Raw genomic sequence first — 20,358 nt, forward strand, 5'->3', positions numbered from 1 at the left:
TGTTATCAAAATTATTTTTAATGAGGTCAGTTGACAGTTTGATTGACTTTCCTTAAATTATGTTGGAAACAAAGAATTAGAAACCATGAGACTTACAAAAAGGCTTTCCTACTCAATCATTGCCTTTACTCTTTCAACAGTATGCAAGTATTTTAAATTGTCTCTTGGCGCTCTGAAGGGCTGTGCACCTTGGAGTAATAAACTACAGTTAGACTGGAGAGAGGTGAGGGTGGGTCTGTCTTTCATTAAGCAGGAGAGTCCTGATGAACAGGCTGAGATGGGAAAGGAGAACCAGCTCCAGGATGTTTTCAGACAAATGAGTTTTATGACAAAGCCCATTTGAAGATTGATCTGAAAATTGATTCCATAAGATGACTGGTGCCCGTCCACACCTGCTTGAAGACTGCTCCATAATTTGTCTCTGTCCTTTGAAGGACAGGATTTTTTATTTTTTCATTATTAATAACATTCATTATTAATAACAGTGCTAAAAAGAACATTCTTACAACCACATCTCTGCAATTCTGCAGTCATTTCATTAGGTTAAAATTTCAGTGCTGATTCAAAGCATAATGAGTTTTTAAACATTTGATAGAAATTGGCATGCATATTTTTAAAAACTTGGTATGAATTGCCAAATCGCCCTTTAAAATGAGCATATTAATTTATCTTCTCACATGTAATGTTTGGGAATAAAGACCTGACCTTCCATCAGTGTGTCCTTTTGATATGAGAAGAAATAACTGCCACTTTATTCAGCTATTATTAAGCTGTTTGTTTCTTTTGAAAAATTTTGAATGTTTACTGAACGTACATCATGCCTATGCTTAGAGAAGCAATTTTATATTAATCTTAGTGGAGTTGAAAGAAAGCATATATTAATATTTCAATATAATTGCTTCTAGGTACTGAAGCCCAGTCTTCACTTTTGAAAGCAGTGGCTTTCTTTTTAGAAAGCATTGCCATGCATGACATTATAGCAGCAGAAAAGTGCTTTGGCACTGGGGCAGCAGATAACAGACCAAGCCCTCAAGAGGGAGAAAGGTACAGCTACAGCAAATGCACCGTTGTGGTCCGGATTATGGAGTTTACCACAACTCTGCTGAACACCTCCCCAGAAGGATGGAAGGTAGGCTGCTCTATTAATTTGAGGTCAGTTTTTGGTACTGGAAAACTACTTCAAAGGTTTCTGTTAGAAGGGGTTTTGGCTTTTAATAAAAATTTATCATTATTATTATTATTATATTTCATCCTCTCAACCCAGCTTTTCCTGACTTCGGGAAGAACCAGGAAGAGAAGGCCAGGTTTTGGCTTTTCTAAAACTTTGCATTGTCAGAAGAGTTATATGTCAAAATCAAGTTGTCAATTTATTTTAGTTGACAAAAACTGTATTTATGGTATACAGCATGATGTTTTGATATGGTTTGCCTTGTGGAATGGCTAAATCAAGCTAATTAATGTATCTGTTACCTCACATATGTAACATTTTTTGTGATGGGAACTTTTCAATCTATTTTCTTAGCAATTTGCAAAATTACAATGCATCGTTATATTAACTACAGTCATCATGATGAATGATCTATTGAAAATCATGAAACTTTGCATGTCCTTCAGAGTTTCACTGTGTGAATGAAATACAAAATGGTTTTTTCTAATTGTTTTATTGGATGCTGTATTTTATGCTATCATCAAACATCTACCTTAGGAAACACACACTAGCAAATATTTATAGATGTATCCATGAGGCTTATTGTGTAAACAAACTCCAGTCAGTTTATTCAGGGAATCTCTGCCAGGTGCCTGTGGCACACCAGGCCCTGGGATGCAGCAGTGTCCTGAGTCAGGGGCGGGGAAACCCTGTCCATGGACATAGCCCCACCTGCTGCCTGCTGCATAGATAAAGCTACATAGGAGCATGGCTGTGCGCCTCTGTCCACCTGTTGTCTGTGCTGCTTTCTTACCAGACGCGTAAGGAGTTGCAGCAGAGACTGTCTAACCCACAAACCTCAAGTGTTTACTGTGCCCCCGTTTTACAGAGAAACTCTGCCCACCTCTCCCTTAGGCAGAAGTTCCCAACCTCGTGGGCCCTGCACTTTGGTGAAAATAGAAATGCTGTCTGACAAAGTGTTTTTATCAATCTGTTACAGCTCCTGAAGAAGGACTTGTGTAATACACACCTGATGAGAGTCCTGGTGCAGACACTGTGTGAGCCCGCGAGCGTAGGTTTCAACATCGGAGACGTCCAGGTTATGGCTCATCTTCCTGATGTTTGTGTGAACCTGATGAAAGCGCTAAAGATGTCCCCATACAAAGATATCCTAGAGACCCATCTGAGAGAGAAAATAACAGCACAGAGGTGGGTACTTGGGTCACAATCGGGGACATGTTGTCCTGGAATTTCAGGCCCTAATATGTTGCCGTGCTCCTGCAGCTGCTCCTGCTTCCTTAGGGAAGGCTCATATCAGTGGGATGTTTGCTGCCAGTGACCTCAATAGTTGTTTAGAAATCACATTTAACCAGTGCCTTCCCTGTACCAAACTTAAGCAAACTTCAGACATGGTTAGCGCCATGTTTGATCTCCGTGCTAGCTTAGTGCGCATGGATCCTGTTAGATGTTGCCCCTGTTTGCTTTCATAACAGTGCAAACATTTTTTTCAGCGTATCTTGATAATTTAATGAGATCAGAGCTCACCTAATTTACTGTTTTTGTCACATGGCCAGCATTGAGGAGCTTTGTGCTGTCAACTTGTATGGCCCTGACGCGCAAGTAGACAGGAGCAGGCTGGCTGCTGTTGTGTCTGCCTGTAAACAGCTTCACAGAGCTGGGCTTCTGCATAGTATATTACCATCTCAGGTAACTATAACTTACTGTTTATACATGTATTTTAGCTTTAGTATGATAATTAGTGTATTTATTTATATTATTTCTTAAAAGTCCTTTATGTATTGAGCATGCTGAAATGGGAATTATAGAATTACTTGCTCTAGACATGTAGATATTATCTGTATATCTATGATATATCAATATAACTATGAAAGCAAATGTAAAAATTTATAAATATAAAATGAAAGTAAAATAAAGGACATTTAGGTATTTCCAGTGCAGCTTTCTGAAAAACTTTAGGAACTGCAGTTGTGCCTTTGTGGCAAGACAACACAAATGAAGAATCTAGTATAGAAAGCAAGGTTGAGCCGGATACAGTGGCTCATACCTGTAATCCCAGCACTTTGGGAGGCTCAGATAGGAGGATTGCTTGAGGCCAGAAGTTGGAGACCAGCCCAGGCAACATAGCAGGAATTCATCTCTACAAACAATTAAAAAAAAAAAACATTGTCCAGGAGTGGGTGCTGCGGACCCATAGTCCCAGCTACTCAGGATGCTGAGGTGGGAGGATTGCTTGAGCTTGGAAGCTTGAGACTGCAGTGAGCCACGATTGTGCCACTGCACTCCAGTCTGGGCGACAGAGCGAGACCCTGTCTCAAAATAGCAAGAACAACAAAAGCAAAATTGAATTAAAATTTTTCTGAATATTGGAAGGTAATTGTCAGTGCTATCTGAAGTGGGTTTTTTATTTAATGAGAGGAGTGAAGTTGTTTTTTCTAAGAAATATCTTTTTGCTAGGCATTTCAGTGTTGGCTTTCTTTCAGTCCACAGATCTGCATCATTCTATTGGCACAGAACTTCTTTCCCTGGTTTATAAAGGCATTGCCCCTGGAGATGAGAGACAGTGTCTGCCTTCTCTAGACCTCAGTTGTAAGCAGCTGGCCAGCGGACTTCTGGAGTTAGCCTTTGCTTTTGGAGGACTGGTAGGAAAAACACCTCTGCATGCTGCACTCCCCTAATAATAGAAATATATATGTCACTTGCAGGTGTCTCTAGAAACTGTGGAATTTGGGTAGTAAGGTTTTAGCTGGACAAGTATTGTATGATTTGCATGAGCCAACTTTCTAAAAGATTATTTTCTCAATAGTTTCAGAAAAAAAAAAAAACGGAATAGAACAACATTCTTTTTAAATTGAGGTTTTGTCTATCCCACTTTGTTTCGAAAAGGAATTAGCTAGAGAACGTTTTGTGACTGTGAAGCTGAGTCGTGCTGACATGTGGCCTCTTCTCCTCTCCTTGGTATTCCTTCACATGGATGATTGAGAGGGTCTGTGAAGGATAATCCCAGAGGAACCAGAGTCTCCAAAAAAAATATTCTCATGGCTCTTTGAACCATGCAGGGCTGGCCTCAAATAGTCCCTGCTATAGCTGAAATCTGCAGCCAGCTCTCTGTGGTCACTCCATCCCAACTTCCTTTCTTCTGTAGCAGAAACCCGTTTTTCACCCCTTTGTCCAATTAATGTAAACAATTACATATTTAAATTGTCTAAAAATACTCACCCTTATTAATAGACTCTATCCTCAAAGCAACAACACTGGGGTAGGCAGATGGCTTGAGCCCAGGAGTTTGAGACCATCCTGGGCAACATAGTGAGACCCTGTTTCTACAAAAAATTTAAAAAATCAGCCAGGTGTGGTGGCACATGCTTGTAGTCCCAGCTACTCAGGAGGCTGAGGTGGGAAGATCGCTTGAGCCCAGGAAGTCAAGGCTGTAGTGAGTCATGATCATGCCACTGCACTCCAGCCTGGGCAACAGAGTGACACCCTGTCTTTAAAAAACAACAAGGCTGGGCAGGGTGGCTTATTGCCTGTAATCCTAGCACTTTGAGAGGCCAAGGTGGGTGAATTGCTTTAGGTCAGGAGTTCAAGACCAGCTTGAACTACATGGTGAAATGCTGTCTCTACTAAAAATACAAAAATTAGCCAGGTGTGGTAGAACACACTTGTAATTCCAGATACTCGGGGGGGCTGAGGCCGGAGAATTGCTTGAACCTAGGAAGTGGAGGTTTGCAGTAAGCCAAGATTGCGCCACTGTACTCCAGCCCGGGCAGCAGAGCGAGACCCTGTCTCAAAAAATAAAAACAACAACAAGATTTTTGGACATTTGGAAGAAATATGGGTCAAGGAAGATTTGTTTCCCAAAATGAAACCTAGAAAATGGAGGCTAGTTGAAATATATACAATTTCAGCTTGAATCCAGGCTTCACATATGAGGCTCTTTTTAGACCTGTGTCGTTTTCTAATTGCAAAGTTACCAGTTGCCCAAGGGTCTTTCTGTGCCATGCAAAGATGTGCCTCTCCTTTCTTTTTCCCAGTGTGAGCGCCTTGTGAGTCTTCTCCTGAACCCAGCAGTGCTGTCCATGGCATCCTTGGGCAGCTCACAGAGCAGCATCATCCACTTCTCCCATGGGGAGTATTTCTATAGCTTGTTCTCAGAAACGATCAACACGGAATTGTTGAAGAATCTGGATCTTGCTGTATTGGAGCTCATGCAGTCATCAGTGGATAATCCCAAAATGGTAACAAAATTTCCCTTTAAATAAACTTTTTTTTTTCTTTTTGAGACAGAGTCTTGCACTGTCACCCAGGCTGGAGTGCGGTGGCAGAATCTCTGCTGACTGCAACCTCTGCAGCCCAGATTGAAGCGATTCTTCTGCCCCAGCCTGCCGAGTAGCTGGGATTACAGGCACCCACCACCACACCTAGCTAATTTTTTGTATTTGTAGTAGAGACAGGGTTTCACTATGTTGGGCAGGCTGGTCTTGAACTCCTGACCTCGTGATCTGCCCACTTTGGCCTCCTGAAGTGCTGGGATTACAAGCGTGAGCCACTGCACCTGGTCAGCATTTTCTTATATAATCCTTATAAAAGGGTTGCCATATTCCTGAAATATTTCGTTAAAGTATGATAAGACTTTTTCCTAGAAGGTTAAAAGCTCTTGCTTTTAACAAACTCAGAAAAACCCAAAACATACCCCTTATCAATAGTTAATGAATGTTAGGCCAGGCATGGTGGCTCTTGCCTGTAATCCCAGCACTTTGGGAGGCGGAGGTGAGCGGATCACCAGAGATCAGGAATTTGAGCCCAGCCTGGCGAACATGGCAAAACCTTGTCTCTACTAAAAATACAAAAAATTAGCCGGGCATGGTGGTGTGCACCTGTAATCCCAGCTACTCAGGAGGCTGAGGCAGGAGAATTGCTTGAACGTGAGAGCAGTGAGCTGAGATCATGCCCACTGCACTCCAGCCTGAGTGATGGAGCGAGACTGTGTCTCAAAAAAGTAAAAAATAGCTAATGAGTGTTATTGGATGTTAAAACATTGATTGTTTTTTCTATTCCCTTATGCTTTGCAAATTTTTAAGCCTAAATATTACAAGGCACAGCTATGCAGGATATTGACATTTGCCAAGATATGGCCTTGGAGCTTACAAACCCGTCCTGGGGCCCAGAGCTGGCTTTGCATTCATACCAGCTGCAGGCAGGTCTCCGCACCCCGGTAGATCTCTCTGTTCTCAGAGTTCTCTCGTGGCCTCGATGCTGAGTTATCATTTCCGGCATGTTCCTGCTGTGTCCCCCTTTCCCCCTCACATTGACTCTCTGGAGATCAGTATTTAATATATAGTTGACTTTCGTTTGCTAAACCTCTGGGATTTTGAAATTTAACTTGTTCTGTGGACAGAAACTGTTAACTGTTGATATGACCATTTTAAGGGAGAGTACATGATTTCCTAAGTCGAGCTTTTATTGCAAACAGTGCTTGTGTGTTGTAGGGGAATCTTTTGTGGTAGATTGCAGTAGGAATTTGTATTCTTTAAAATTAGAAATAAAATCGTAGTAGATGACACTCAGATTTAACATTCTGATTTCATAAACTATGACCTCTGATGGAAATGATAGAAAAAACATATGCCTTTAACCTCTATTCCTTCCCTAAATTCCTCTAAAGTAACAGAATGAGATTTTGAAAACACCACTACAATCTCAAAGGACACAGAGAAAAGGACTTCTAAGAGTGACAAGAGTTGTAAATCAAAAGGACAGGTGTGGCAGACTGCATGCAGAGTTTGGGATAGCTGCGAGGTGATGCAGCCATCGGAAGTTGGGGTCCACACGTGCTGAGCCCCAGCAGGGCAGACATGGGAGCAGGGGTGAGCAGAGGCTGAGAAGAGAGGATTTGGCAAAGGCCAGCTCTCCCCTGCAGGGCAGCCTCCTGTCTCTGCTGCTGGGGGTCTGATCCTCCCCACTTGAGGAGAAGGCAGGAGGCAGTGACTCCCTGGAGAGGATAGAGACCTCCAGACTGGGGGGCTCTGGCGTGGCTGAATATATGGATACCATCAGGAAAAGAGGAAAGTTAAGTGCAGCCTACCTAAATTCTAGACTTTCAGGCTGTCTGCCCTTTCCCTCTGAATACTTTCAGTTCAGCGTCTGCCCTTGGCAGGGCACCAGAATATCCTGACAAGCCCTAAGAGAAAATAAAGATGCAGGCATCACAGCCAGCTGGGTCAGTGACAGTGATCCTCCCCACCAGCGAGCCCTGCACACTGCACAGCGCTTCCAGGCGGGTGATACCTGTGAGCCGGCAGCCCGGGGGCCCAGACACCTGAGGAAAGGGACGCCAGAGGGTGTAGCAGGACACAGGCAACTGTGGCAAGGCCTGTTCACTGAGATGGAAATGTAAGGTGGAGAAAAAAAACTGAAAGATGAGAGACAAAACTGTGAAATAAGAATTGCTATGGAGAATGAACATCAGAGAACAAAAAAGTTCTCTTGGGAATTAAGCATAGGCATCAGAAATTAAAAATGAAATGAGTTTGGAAGGTAGATTTGAGTAACTCTCACGGAGAGTAGAGTGAAAGACAAAACAGAAAACACGAGAGAAATGAAGAGACTAGGGATTCACGCACGAGGTTGAGCAGCAGGGCCTTGGCTCCAGCGGTCAGGAGCCAGGAGTGGCATTTGCTGAGGACACAGCTCCAGAGGAGCCCAGAAGCAAAGGCTTTGAGTTTCCAGGTGGAAGAGGGCCATGGAGTGTCCAGCATGGTGCACAGAAACAGCTCCACGTGGAGCACATTTCTTGAGAATTCAGAACGGTGGGGTTTCACTACAAGAAAAGATTCTCAGGTTTCCACTGGAGAAAAAGCAGTTATGTGTGAAAGGATCTAGAAATTGAATGACATATGTCTTCTCAGCAGCAGTGTGAACACTGCCAAGACTTGAACCAGATTTCTTCCACAGTTCATAAGAGAAATCTTCAGCCTAGAGTTCTGAATCCAGCTGGATTATCCATTATGTGAGAGTGGAATGCAGATGTTTTAGACATGCCAGATCCCCAAGAGGTCCCTGTGCACTCTCATCACGATGCTGCTGGGTAGAGAGTGATCAGGCAGTGAGCCAACACAGGGGAAGGTGCTGGATAGTACGTCGGCCCCGCACAGAGGCATGGATGGCCCAGCACCAGCATTGCAGATCAGGAGCTGAGTTGCCACAGAAATGGGGCAGATAGACCTGATAGGCATAGAGGGCTTGCAGCAGTTTCATAACTTGGGAGAGTTTGATGACGAATTAATGACAGACACATTGAAAAGAGCAATGAAAGCAAACAAGGTTAGCTTCAGAGAGTACAAAATGTGCAAAAAGGGAAAAGCATTGTTTCTACTTGGAACATCTGTGAAAAATGTTTGCATAGTCAGAATGACAGGAATAGTCAATGTTAATCTGACCAAAATTAGCCTGTCACTCTGTTGTAGGAGTGGTGGTGACACAGGAAATGTGGGTGTGCATGTATGATGGTAGTTGAACAAGAAGTGTATGTTTGTGCGTGTGCATGTTTGCTTGTGTGTGTACACCTGTGTGTGCTAGTGTGTGCCTGTATGGTGGTGGTGGGACCAGAAGTATGCGCTTGGGTGCATGTTTGCTTATGTGTGTACACCTGTGTGTGCTTGTGCATGCATGTACAGTGGTGGTGGTGGTGACAGAAGAGAGCTGACTCCTTTTTCCTAGACTGCCCAGACGAGGAAAGCCAGGAGAAGCCGGGCGAGCCTGATGCCATAGCTAAGGCCACCCTGTACTTTCTGTGGAAAAACTATGGTTGAAGTGTACCTCAAATCAAACTCGAGGAGTTTTGAAGTAGATAAACATCTATTATAGAAATAGCTTATTTATTTTCCAAGAATAGCTTTGAAATAAAGGTAAATTTTGTTTTCTGTCATTCTCAAAATTAAGAATTTTTCTTCACTCACAATGAAATTGTCTCAGGTGAGTGCCATTTTGAACGGCATGTTAGACCAGAGCTTCAGGGAGCGAGCAAGCCAGAAACACCAAGGACTGAAACTTGCAACTACAATTCTGCAACACTGGAAGAAGTGTGATTCATGGTGGGCCAAAGATTCCCCTCTCGAAACTAAAATGGCAGTGCTGGCCTTACTGGCAAAAATTTTACAGGTATTTTGAGATTCCTTTAAAAAGCAATCATGTTTATTCTTCTGAACTCTGTAACTTGTGTCTTTAAAATTTGATGGAGGTTACTCCATAAGCTCATTGGTTTGACAAATAAGAAAATATTTTGACAGGATAGTTGCTTATATTTACCTTTTTAAACTTTTTCCATTATTTATTAGACTTACTATTTCTTATGCTATATCTTTTTAAGGTACCTTTGCATGTATTTTCCTAACAGATAGTATTACAATATTTTACAATAAGATTGTGAAACTATTACTGAAGCTCAAAATTAAATTTACAGTTCATTTCTGGAATTTAAACATTTGAGCAGTGGGCTAAAGGAAATAGAGATGTAATATACAAATGTGTCCTGTTTTTCTTTTCCTTCCTTTAGATTGATTCATCTGTATCTTTTAATACAAGTCATGGTTCATTCCCTGAAGTCTTTACAACATATATTAGTCTACTTGCTGACACAAAGCTGGATCTACATTTAAAGGTAAACAGTGAAGTATTTATTTTTTTGGATTACATTTTCCTCTATTTTCGTATTTTTTATTTGTGATGTTTTTTATTTTTTATTATGGAAAATTTCAAACATGTTCAAAAGTAGGGAGACTAGCACAGTAATCCCCCTGTACTTATTAGCCAGTCTGGATAACCATCCTGTGTGGGTGTTTGTTTCACCTGTGCAGTCAACCCACCCATCAGCAGGCAAGGAACACCAAGCAGGCCAAGTGTGTTATCTGACCTGTATCTGCTTCAGTTCAGTGTGCCTCTCCAAGACATGAGAACATTTCTTTCTTTCTTTCTTTTTTTTTTTTTTGAGACAATCTCGCTCTGTCGCCCAGGCTGAAGTACAGTGGCGCAATCATGGCTCACTGCAACCTCCGCCTCTTGGGTTCAAGTGATTCTTGTGCCTCAGCCTCCCGATTAGCTGGGATCACAGGCGTGCGCCACCAGGCCTGGCTAATTTTTTTATGTTTAGTATATTTCACCATAGTGGCCAGGCTGGTCTCAAACTCCTGACTTCAAGTGATCTGCCTGCCTCGGCCTCCCAAAGTGCTGGGGTTACAGGTGTGAGCCACCACACCCAGCCTAGAACATTTCTTTTAAAGTATAAGATTATCATATTTGGATGAATTAACATTTGTGTTTGCATACATATGATTTAAATTGGCTTTTTGTGCTGTAATGACTTTATTACTCAGTCATTTTTCTATTAAAAATAATATAAAAACTTTTGGTGATTTTTAGGGTCAAGAATTAATAAATACTGTCATTTTAAGGTTACTAATTTTAAAGTCCTAGAACAATTAGATTTTAAACCCTATTGAAAAGTGGCATTAATTCAAGGGACCTTTTTACTGGATAAAGGGGATAATTCTTTGGAATTTTCTGCTGTGTGATTAATCAAGTTTCCCAGTTCTCCATAGACAGTCTTGGAATTTTCTGCCATGCGAGGGAGAACAGGAATCAACTCCTAGTTCTTGTTAAGCCCAGTATGAAGTTCTTATGTGGTTCTGCAATGTGTAGTTGTAAACTCCTCCTTAGGTTATTCAAAATGTTCTTTCTACACAAAGCTTGTACAGTACATTTTTACTAGGGTCATTATTTGTAGAAGAGGAAGTTACATACCGAATCAGCACCATGTTCCATTTATTTATGTGTCCATAGCTGGCGTCAACCAACTAGCCTGAGTAAGAGTCAAAGCTGAGGTATAGGCTGGGTGCGGTGGCTCACGCCTGTAATCCCAACATTTTGGGAGGCCAAGGCGGGTGAATCTCCTGAGGTCAGGAGTTTGAGACCAGCCTGGCCAACATGGCAAAACCCCGTCTTAATGAAAAATATGAAAAGAATTAGCCAGGCGTGGTGGCAGGCGCCTGTAATCCCAGCTACTCTGGAGGCTGAGGCAGGGAGAATCACTTGAACCCGGGAGGCGGAGGTTGCAGTGAGCCACTGCTCTCCATCCTGGGTGACAGAGTGAGACTCCGTCTCAAAAAAAAAAAAAAGAAAACAAAAAACACTGAGGTATAGAATTGTATTCATGTTGGTTTTTAATATAATTTAGAAATTATGCTGAAGTCATTCATTGATTCCACAGTGCTTTATTTGCAATGTCTTACAGTAATTTTATTTATTCTGTAGGATATATAAGCCATAATTCGTGCAGTTTCTTATGTCTGTCTTGCTCCACAGGGCCAAGCTGTCACTCTTCTTCCATTCTTCACCAGCCTCACTGGAGGCAGTCTGGAGGAACTTAGACGTGTTCTGGAGCAACTCATCGTTGCTCACTTCCCCATGCAGTCCAGGGAATTTCCCCCAGGAACTCCGCGGTTCAATAATTATGTGGACTGCATGAAAAAGGTTAGTTTCTAGTAGTATCAAGTAAAATTAAAACACTGATTTTTTTTTTTCTTGTTACATATCTTGATGAAAAGAGGTGAGTGAAATATCCACAATCAGAGAAGTTGTAAACCACCCAATAGGTTATTCAAAATGTTCTTTCTACACAAAGCTTGTACAGTACATTTTTACTAGGGTCATTATTTGTAGAAGAGGAAGCACATACCGAATCAGCACCATGTCCCATTTATTTATGTGTGTATGGCCTGAGAATTCATTTGATTCACTTGGAAAGCAGTGACAGGAGTATATGTGAATCCACTGGAATTTGTTTTTTTCTCCCATTTTTAATTGTGAAATATTTTATGCATAAAATGGAATGTATAAAGTATATGTACGTTATGAACAGTAATACCAAAAGAAGCTAAGAAATAGAATATTACCAATAATTTCCAGTTTCTAAAATTTAATAGAGTAGCGATTATTTGAGAAGCATTTCGTGATTATCCCTAATACGATAGGTTGAGCATCGCTTATCTGAAATGCTTGGAACCAGAAGTGTTTCGGATTTTGGAATGTTTGTGCATACATGAGATACCCCGGGGATAGGACCCAAGTCTAGATGTAGACATGAAATGCATTGGTGTTTTTTGTTTTGTTTTCTTTTGTTTTGAGACAGAGTCTTGCTCTGTCGTCTAGGCTGGAGTGCAGTGGAAACTGCACAGAATAGTTTCAGAGATGAAAGAAGGTATTGTGTCGACGAGATAGGATAATAACCTTGGAAATTAAATATGTAGAAGCAAAATTTAAATAAAACGTACTTGTTCTATTCTGAAGATAAAATTAAGGGTATCTCCTAGAAAGTAGAACAGAAACTGAGATGGAGAAGGGGAGAGTCAAGATGAGAACATCGGGGGAGTGGCCTGGGATATCCCCTCTGTAGCGAGGATGGTGAGGAAAAGATGCACATTACCAGAATCAAAGTAAGGGCAAGAGCCCCTGGCATGGTGAAGGAGGGGGGCCTGTTGAAAGCACGTCTCCATGTACTCTCAGAACCTGAGATAGAGAGAAGAGTAACATCTGCAAAACCTAAAAAGAATAGGGGCCGGGTACAGTGGCTCACTCCTGTAATCCCAGCACTTTGGGAGGCCGAGGAGGGCAGATCACCGGGTCAGGAGATGGAGACTATCCTGGCTAACATGGTGAAACCCCGTCTCTGCTAAAAATACTAACAATTAGCCAGGCGTGGTGGCGGGCGCCTGTAGTCTCAGCTACTCGGGAGGCTGAGGCAGGATAATGGCGTGAAACCCGGGAGGCGGAGCTTGCAGTGAGCCGAGATCGTGCCACTGCACTCCAGTCTGGGTGACAGAGCGAGACTCCGTCTCAAAAAAAAAAAAAAAAAAAAAAAGCCTAAAAAGAATCTAGGTTCAGTATATAGTGAACATTGATATATACTAGCCACTCACAGTATCTGTAAAAATGACAGAAATACTGGTATTTGTTAAGTCTGTGAAATTCTGGTGTATTTTTCTGTATGTTATGTATTTTTATTGTATAAGAAACTTTTTATATTTTTAGTATATAATTTATTGAAGCAAAAGTAAAACTCAACAGAATTTTGACGATGTTGATGTATTTTTTCTAGTTTCTAGATGCACTGGAATTATCTCAAAGCCCTATGTTGTTGGAATTGATGACAGAAGTTCTTTGTCGGGAACAGCAGCATGTCATGGAAGAATTATTTCAATCCAGTTTCAAGAGGATTGCCAGAAGGTAAGTCATTCTGGCCTGGGATGTCAGACCATACGCATTTCAGTTTTGTGGGAAATTATCTTCTCTGTTCCAAAAAAAAGCTGAGTGGCAATTACATTCTTGCTACTAAACTTTATTTTAGTTTTTTGTATTTAAAACAAAACTTTTATTATTGTATTTTTCAAACATATACAAAGCTAGAGGAAGAGTATAAATAAGGCCCCAGACTGAACAAAGTTCAGCATTTTCCAAGCTTCATCTTGGCCTTTTATCATTTTTCTTTTTTGCTGCTGCTATTGTAATTCAAAGCAAATCTCTGACACCATGTCGTTTCACCTCTTAAATCCTTCTGTATATATCTCTTAAAGCAGTTTTCTTGAATAGCCATAGTACCATCATCAACTGAACGAAATTATCAGTAATTCCATAGTCAGATTTCCTCAGTAGTCTCAAACATGCTGACAGTGTTGGCTTATTTGAAATTTGATCCAAACAAGGTTCATACATGGCATTTCACTGTTATGTCTCTTCAGTCTGCATTTAAAACAGTCTCCTCTTTTATTATTTATTTTGTTTTTGGAGATACTTGGACACTTGTCCTGTATAGTGTCTTATATTCTGGATTTATCTGATTCTTTTGCTTTCATTTAACTTCTTCCTCTAGCCCTTGGGTTTTCTGTAAATGGAAAGTTATGTCTAAAAGCACAGTTAGATTCAGGTTGAAATTTTGGCAAGACTAATAGTTGACACTTTATACTTCTTATTCATGGCATTAGGAGGTGCATAATGTCTGGTGGTCCTGCTTTTAGTGATGCTAGGATTGACTAGCCATGTGCATGATTGTATTTTCCTCATGGTTTAGCTCCATTTATGATGATTGCCCTGAATCACTTATTTCATTAAGAGTTGCAAATGGCCATTTTTCTGATTCTTTTATTCCTTCTAAATTTAGTGCCTGGAATTGCAGTGTAATGAAGGTCTCATCACTGGGATTGTTTGGTTACCAAAAATACAATTTAGTATTTTAGCAAAAATACAGTGGGAAAGATAGGACATATTTGATTACTGATTTTTTTTTTTTTTTTTGAGACAGAGTCTGGCTCTGTAACCCAGGCTGGAGTGCGGTGGCATGATCTTGGCCCACTGCAGCCTCCGTCTTCCGGGTTCAAATGATTCTCCTGCGTCAGCCTCCCGAGTAGCTGGGATTACAGGCACGCGCCAACACACTGGCTAATTTTTGTATTTTTAATAGAGATGGGGTCTCACCATGTTGGCCAGCCTGGTCCCAAACTCCTGACCTCAAATGATCTGCTTGCCTCGGCCTCCCAGAGTGCTGTGAGCCATCCCGCCTGGCCCTGATTATTGATTTTTGAAGTAAGGGTTTGATGCCATGGCTACTGCTCATAGTAAACTTCCAATGAATTTTTAAAATTGGCATTTGTCTATATTGAATTCGTAAATATCCATGTAAATTTGTCTTGAGTTGTATTTTACAGATCATAAACTTCACCTACTGTAAGTATATATTTCCATGATTTTTAGGAACTTTATTGAGTATGCAACCAGCACCATACAACATTTTTATTCCCCAGTAAGACCTCACAGGACCATTTACAGCTGACTGCCATTGCTGATCCTAGCTCCACGCAAACACTAATCTATTTTCTGTCTTTATAAATCTGCCTTCTCTGGACATTTTATGTAAGTGGAATCATACAATATGTGATCTCTTATTCCTGGCTTCTTTGTTCAGCATAATATTTTTGATGTTCATCCATGACATAGTTCATTACTTTCTACTGATATTTTAAAAAATATCATAATTAACCAACTATAAAACAGAATTCTGCACAGCAGCAGAACACATTCTTTTTGAGCATACCTGGAGCATTCTTTAGGACAGACTATATACTAGACCATAAAAACAAATCTCCATAAATTTTAAAAGATTGAAATACAAAGTATGTTCTCTGTCCAAAGCGAAGTTAAATTAGAATTCAACAACACAAGGAAATTTTGAGAATCTGAAAATATTTGTAAATAATCAACTAATTAATAACATATTTCTAATAGCCCTTGGGTCAAATAAGAAATTACAAAGGAAGTCAGATAGCATTTTGATCTGAGTAAAATAAGAATAAAGCTTATCCAAATGTGATGCAACTAAATAGGTGCTCAGAGGGAAATTTATATCTTTTAATTTCTATGTTTGAAAATAGGAAAGATTTAAATTAGTAATCTGAACTTTCTACCTTAAAATCTAGAAAAAGAAAAAAACTAAATCAAAGGTAATACAAAGGAAGGGAATAGGAAACAGAAAAATGGCAGAGAAAAATCAGTATTTGTTTTCACAAAGCTAAAGGAGTTGACAAACCATTAGCTAGACTAGCCAAAAATAAAGGAAGAACCACAGTTTGTCAAAACTAAGAATGAAAAGAGGTGGATGTTACCACTGACCTCTCAGAAACTGTAAGAAGATTATAAGTGAATATTACGAAAAATATTGGGCCAGCAAATTCAGCAACTTAAGCAAAATGGGCAAATTCATAGAAAGTCATAAATTACCAAAACTGACTGAAGAAGAAATAAAATGTACGAATACACCCCCAACAAGTAATTAAATTGAATTAATAATTAAAAATCTTTCTGTGAAGGAAATCCCAGACCTACATAGCTTTTTTGTTTTGTTTTTTTGGATGCAAGGTGACACTCTGTTATCCAGACTGGAGTGCAGTGGTCAAGACTCACTGCAGCCTTGACCTCCTGGGCTCAGGCAGTCCTCCCACTTCAGCCTCGCGAGTAGCTGGGACTACAGGCATGTACCACCACACCCAGCTAGTTTTGTATTTTTTGTATACACACAGGGTTTTGCCATATTGCCCAGGCTGGTCTTGAACTCCTGGGCTCAAGTGATCTGCCTGCCTCGGCCTTCCAAAGTGCTGGGATTACAGTCATGAGCCACTGCGCCTGGCCTCCAGATAGCTACTAGTGAGTTTTGTCAAAAGAGTCTCACTTTGTCTCCCAGGCTGTAGTGCAGTGGCTCACAGCAGTCTCTGCCTCCCGAGTTCAAATGATTCTTGTGCCTCAGCCTGCTGAGTAGCTGAGACTACAGGCACACACCACCACACTTGGGTAATTCTTTGTATTTTTAGTAGACACAGGGTTTCGCCATGTTGCCCAGGCTGGTCTCAAAGTCCTGAGCTCAGGCAGTTCTCCCGCCTCGGCCTCCCAAAGTGTTAGGATTACAGGCGTGAGCCACAGTGCTCAGCCCAGATATATAATATATTTTTGTTTTTGTTGGTACATAGGTGCATGTATTTTATGGGGTACGTGAGATATTTTGATACAGGTGTATAATGTGTAATAATCAGGTCAGGATGACCGAAGTATTCATCACCTCATTTATCCCTTCTTTGCATTAGAAATAATCCAGTTATACTCTTAATTATTTAAAAATGTAAAATATTGGCTGGGCACAGTGGCTCACGCCTGTAATCCCAGCACTTTGGGAGGCCGAGGTGGGCAGATCATAAGGTCAGGAGATCGAGACCATCCTGGCTAACAAAGTGAAACCCCGTCTCTACTAAAAATACAAAAAAAAAAAAATTAGCCGGGCGTGGTGGTGGGCGCCTGTAGTCCCAGCTACCGGGGAGGCTGAGGCAGGAGAATGGCGTGAACCTGGGAGGCAGGTGACTGAGTGAGACTCTGTCTCAAAAAAAAAAAAAAAGGAAAAAATGTAAAATACCGTTGACTGTAATCACCCTATTTTGCCATCAAATACTAGATCTTATTTATTCTATCTAACCATGTTTTTGTACCCGTTAACTATCCCCACTTCCCCCTCCCTCTTAACCTTTCCAGCCTCTGGTAACCATCTTTCTATTCTCTATCTCCATGAGTTCAATTGTTTTAATGATTTTTAGATCCCACAAGTAAGTGAGAACGTGCAAAGATTGTCTTTCTGTGCCTTACTTATTTCACATACTAATTTCACATTGTTCCAAATGACAGTATCTCATTCCTGTTTGATGGCTGAATAGTACTCCACTGTGTATATTTTCTTTATCCATTTGTCTGTTGATGGACATATACGTTGCTTCCAAGTTTTGGCTGTTGTGAGTAGTGCTGCAGTAAACATGGGAGTGCAAATACCTCTTCGATATACTGATTTCCTTTCTTCACCCAGGCTGGAGTACAGTGGCACGATCTCGGCTCACTGCAACCTCTGCCTCCCAGGTGCAAGTAATTCTTCTGTCTCAGCTTCCCTCCCGAGTAGCTGGGGTTACAGATGAGCGCCACCTTGCCCAGCTCATTTTTTTTTGTATTTTTAGTAGAGATGGGTTTTCACCATGTTGGCCAGGCTTATCTTGAACTCCAGACCTCAGGTGATCCACCCGCTTTGGCCTCCCAAAGTGCTGGGATTACAGGCTTGAGCCAACTCGCTTGGCCTATTTTTTTTTTTTTTTGAGATGGAGTCTTGCCGTGTCACCCAAGCTGTGTGTATACCTAACAGTGAGATTGCTGCATCATATGGAAGTTCTATTTTTAATTTTTTCAGCAACCTCCATGCTGTTCTCCATACTGACTGTACAATTTATATCCTTTGTCCACATTATTTCAGTTTTTTGGAATGTATTAAGACTTGTTTTGTGGCCTAACATATGCTCTATCCTTGAGAATGATCCATATGCCTATGAGGGTCATGTGTTTTCTGCAGCCATTGAGTCAAATGTTCTGTAAACATCTATAAGTTTCATTTAGTCTGTAGTGCTGATTGAGTATGATGTTTCTTTGTTGACTGATTTTCTGTTTGGAAGATCTGTCCAGTCCTGAAGGCGGGGTGTTGAAGTCTTCAGCTGTTGTTGCATTGTGGTCTGTCTCGCCCTTTAGCCCTAATATTTGATTTATATATCTGAGTGCTGCAGTGACCGGTGCATATATATTTGCAATTGTTATATCCTCTTGCTGAATTGACCCCTTAATCATTATATAATGCCTTCAGAAATCCCTTTTTATACTTTTTGTCTTGAAATCTATTTTGTCTGATGTAAGTACAGCCACTCCTGCTCTGTTTTGGTTTCCATTGACATGAAATATCTTTTTTCATCCCTTTATTTTCAATCTATGTGGGTCTTTATAGGTGAAGTGTGTTTCTTGCAGGCAACAGATCTTTTTTTTTTTTTTTTTTTTTTTTACTTTTTAAAATCGATTTAGCCACTTTATTTTTATTGGACAGTTTAGTCCATTTACATTCAATGTTGTTGTTGATAAGTGTGGACTTCTACCATTTGTTATTTGTTTTCTGGTCATTTTGTGGTCTTTCCTCCTTATTACTTCTCTTCCTGTCTTCCTTTTAGTGAAGGTGATTTTCTCGGGTCATATGTTCTAATTTCCTGCTTTTTATTTTTGTGTGTTTGTTGTATGTTATTTTTGATTTGAGGTTACCATGAGGCTTGCAAATGATATCTTATAACTCATTATTTTAAACTGCTGACAGCTGAACACTGATTGGATAAACAAACACATGAGCAAGACAAAAAACTAATAAAAATTATACATTTTAATCTCATCTTCCACTTTTTAAATGTTTTGCTGTTTCAAGTTATACCTTATTACATTGTCTATGTCTGGAAAAGTTATTATTTTTGATGAATTTATCTTTTTAGTCTTTCTACTCAAAATATAAGTAGTTTACATAACACAATTACAGTGTTACAATATTCTGTGGTTTTCTTTGTACTTATTAGTGAGTTTTATACCTTCAGGTGATTTCTTATTGCTCATTGATGTCCTTTTCTTTCATATTAAAGAACTCCTGGCCAGGCGTGGTGGCTCATGCCTGTAATCCCAGCACTTTGGGAGGCCGAGGCTGGTGGATCTCCTGAGGTCAGGAGTTTGAGACCAACCTGGTCAACATGATGAAACCCTGTCTCTACTAAAAATAAGCCAGGCGTGGTGGCGGGTGCCTGTAATCTCAGCTACTCAGAAGGCTGAGGCAGGAGAATCGCTTGAACCCTGGAGGTGGAGGTTGCAGTGAGCTGAGATTGTGCCACTGCACTCCAGCCTGGGCAAGAAGAGCGAAACTCCGTCTCAAAAAACAAAACAAAAACAAATAAAAAAACTCCTTTTATCATTTCTTGTAGCATTTCTCTTGTGGTACTGATAAAATCCTTTAGCTTATGTTTTCTGGGAAAGTCTTCATGCTTGAAGGATATTTTTATTGGATATACGTTCTAGGAAAAGGTTTTTTTTCCTTCAGCATCTTCAATATGTCATACCACTCTGTCTTCGCCTGTAAAGTTTCCACCCAGAAGTCTGCTGCCCGATGTGTTGGCACTCCTTTGTGTGTTACTCGTTTCTTTCCCCTTGCTTCTCTTGGGGTCCTTTCTTTATTCTTGACTTCTGGGTGATTGCTTGTTAAATGCCTTGAGATAGTTTTATTTGGGTTAAATCTGCTTGGTGCTCTATAACCTTCTTATACTTGAGTATTGCTATCTTTCTCAATAGGTTTGGAAAGTTCTCTGTTATTATCCCTTTGAAAACACTTTCTACCCCTGTCTCCCACTACCTTTTCTTTAAGACCAGTAAGTCTTTGATTTGCCCTTTTGAGGCTCTTTTCTAGATCTTGTAGGTATGCTTCATTGTTTTTTATTCTGTTTCTTTTGTCCCCTCTGTGTATTTTCAAATAGCCTGCCTTCATGTTCATTAATTCTTTCTTCTGCTTGATCAGTTCTGCTTTTAAGAGACACTCCAGTGCATTCTTCAGTATGTCATCTGCATTTTTCAGATTCATAATTTCTGTTTGATTCTTTTTAATTTTTTCAATCTCTTTGTTTAATTTATCTGATAGGATTCTGGATTCCTTATCTGTATTACCTTGAATTTTGTTGGCCTTCCTCAAAACAGCTATTTTGAATTCTGTCTGAAAGGTCACA

At 40.5% G+C, this 20,358-nt stretch overlaps 1 protein-coding gene across 4 annotated transcripts in view; it reads left to right on the top strand.

The window, feature by feature from the left end:
- Positions 1 to 20,358, top strand: part of PRKDC (protein kinase, DNA-activated, catalytic subunit) — a 185,032-nt gene that overhangs the window by 68,478 nt on the left and 96,196 nt on the right. For all 4 annotated transcript variants that reach the window (XM_032759820.2, XM_032759822.2, XM_032759821.2 and 1 more), the window contains exons 32-40: positions 906 to 1,129; positions 2,148 to 2,356; positions 2,722 to 2,854; positions 3,649 to 3,807; positions 5,200 to 5,403; positions 9,140 to 9,325; positions 9,720 to 9,824; positions 11,525 to 11,692; positions 13,317 to 13,444. In XM_032759820.2, the coding sequence (XP_032615711.1) occupies positions 906 to 1,129; positions 2,148 to 2,356; positions 2,722 to 2,854; positions 3,649 to 3,807; positions 5,200 to 5,403; positions 9,140 to 9,325; positions 9,720 to 9,824; positions 11,525 to 11,692; positions 13,317 to 13,444 (1,516 nt within the window). The remainder of the gene's footprint in view (positions 1 to 905; positions 1,130 to 2,147; positions 2,357 to 2,721; positions 2,855 to 3,648; positions 3,808 to 5,199; positions 5,404 to 9,139; positions 9,326 to 9,719; positions 9,825 to 11,524; positions 11,693 to 13,316; positions 13,445 to 20,358) is intronic.

The sequence above is a fragment of the Hylobates moloch genome, unplaced genomic scaffold (genome assembly GCF_009828535.3).
Source record: "Hylobates moloch isolate HMO894 unplaced genomic scaffold, HMol_V3 SCAFFOLD_9, whole genome shotgun sequence".
NCBI lineage: Eukaryota > Metazoa > Chordata > Mammalia > Primates > Hylobatidae > Hylobates > Hylobates moloch.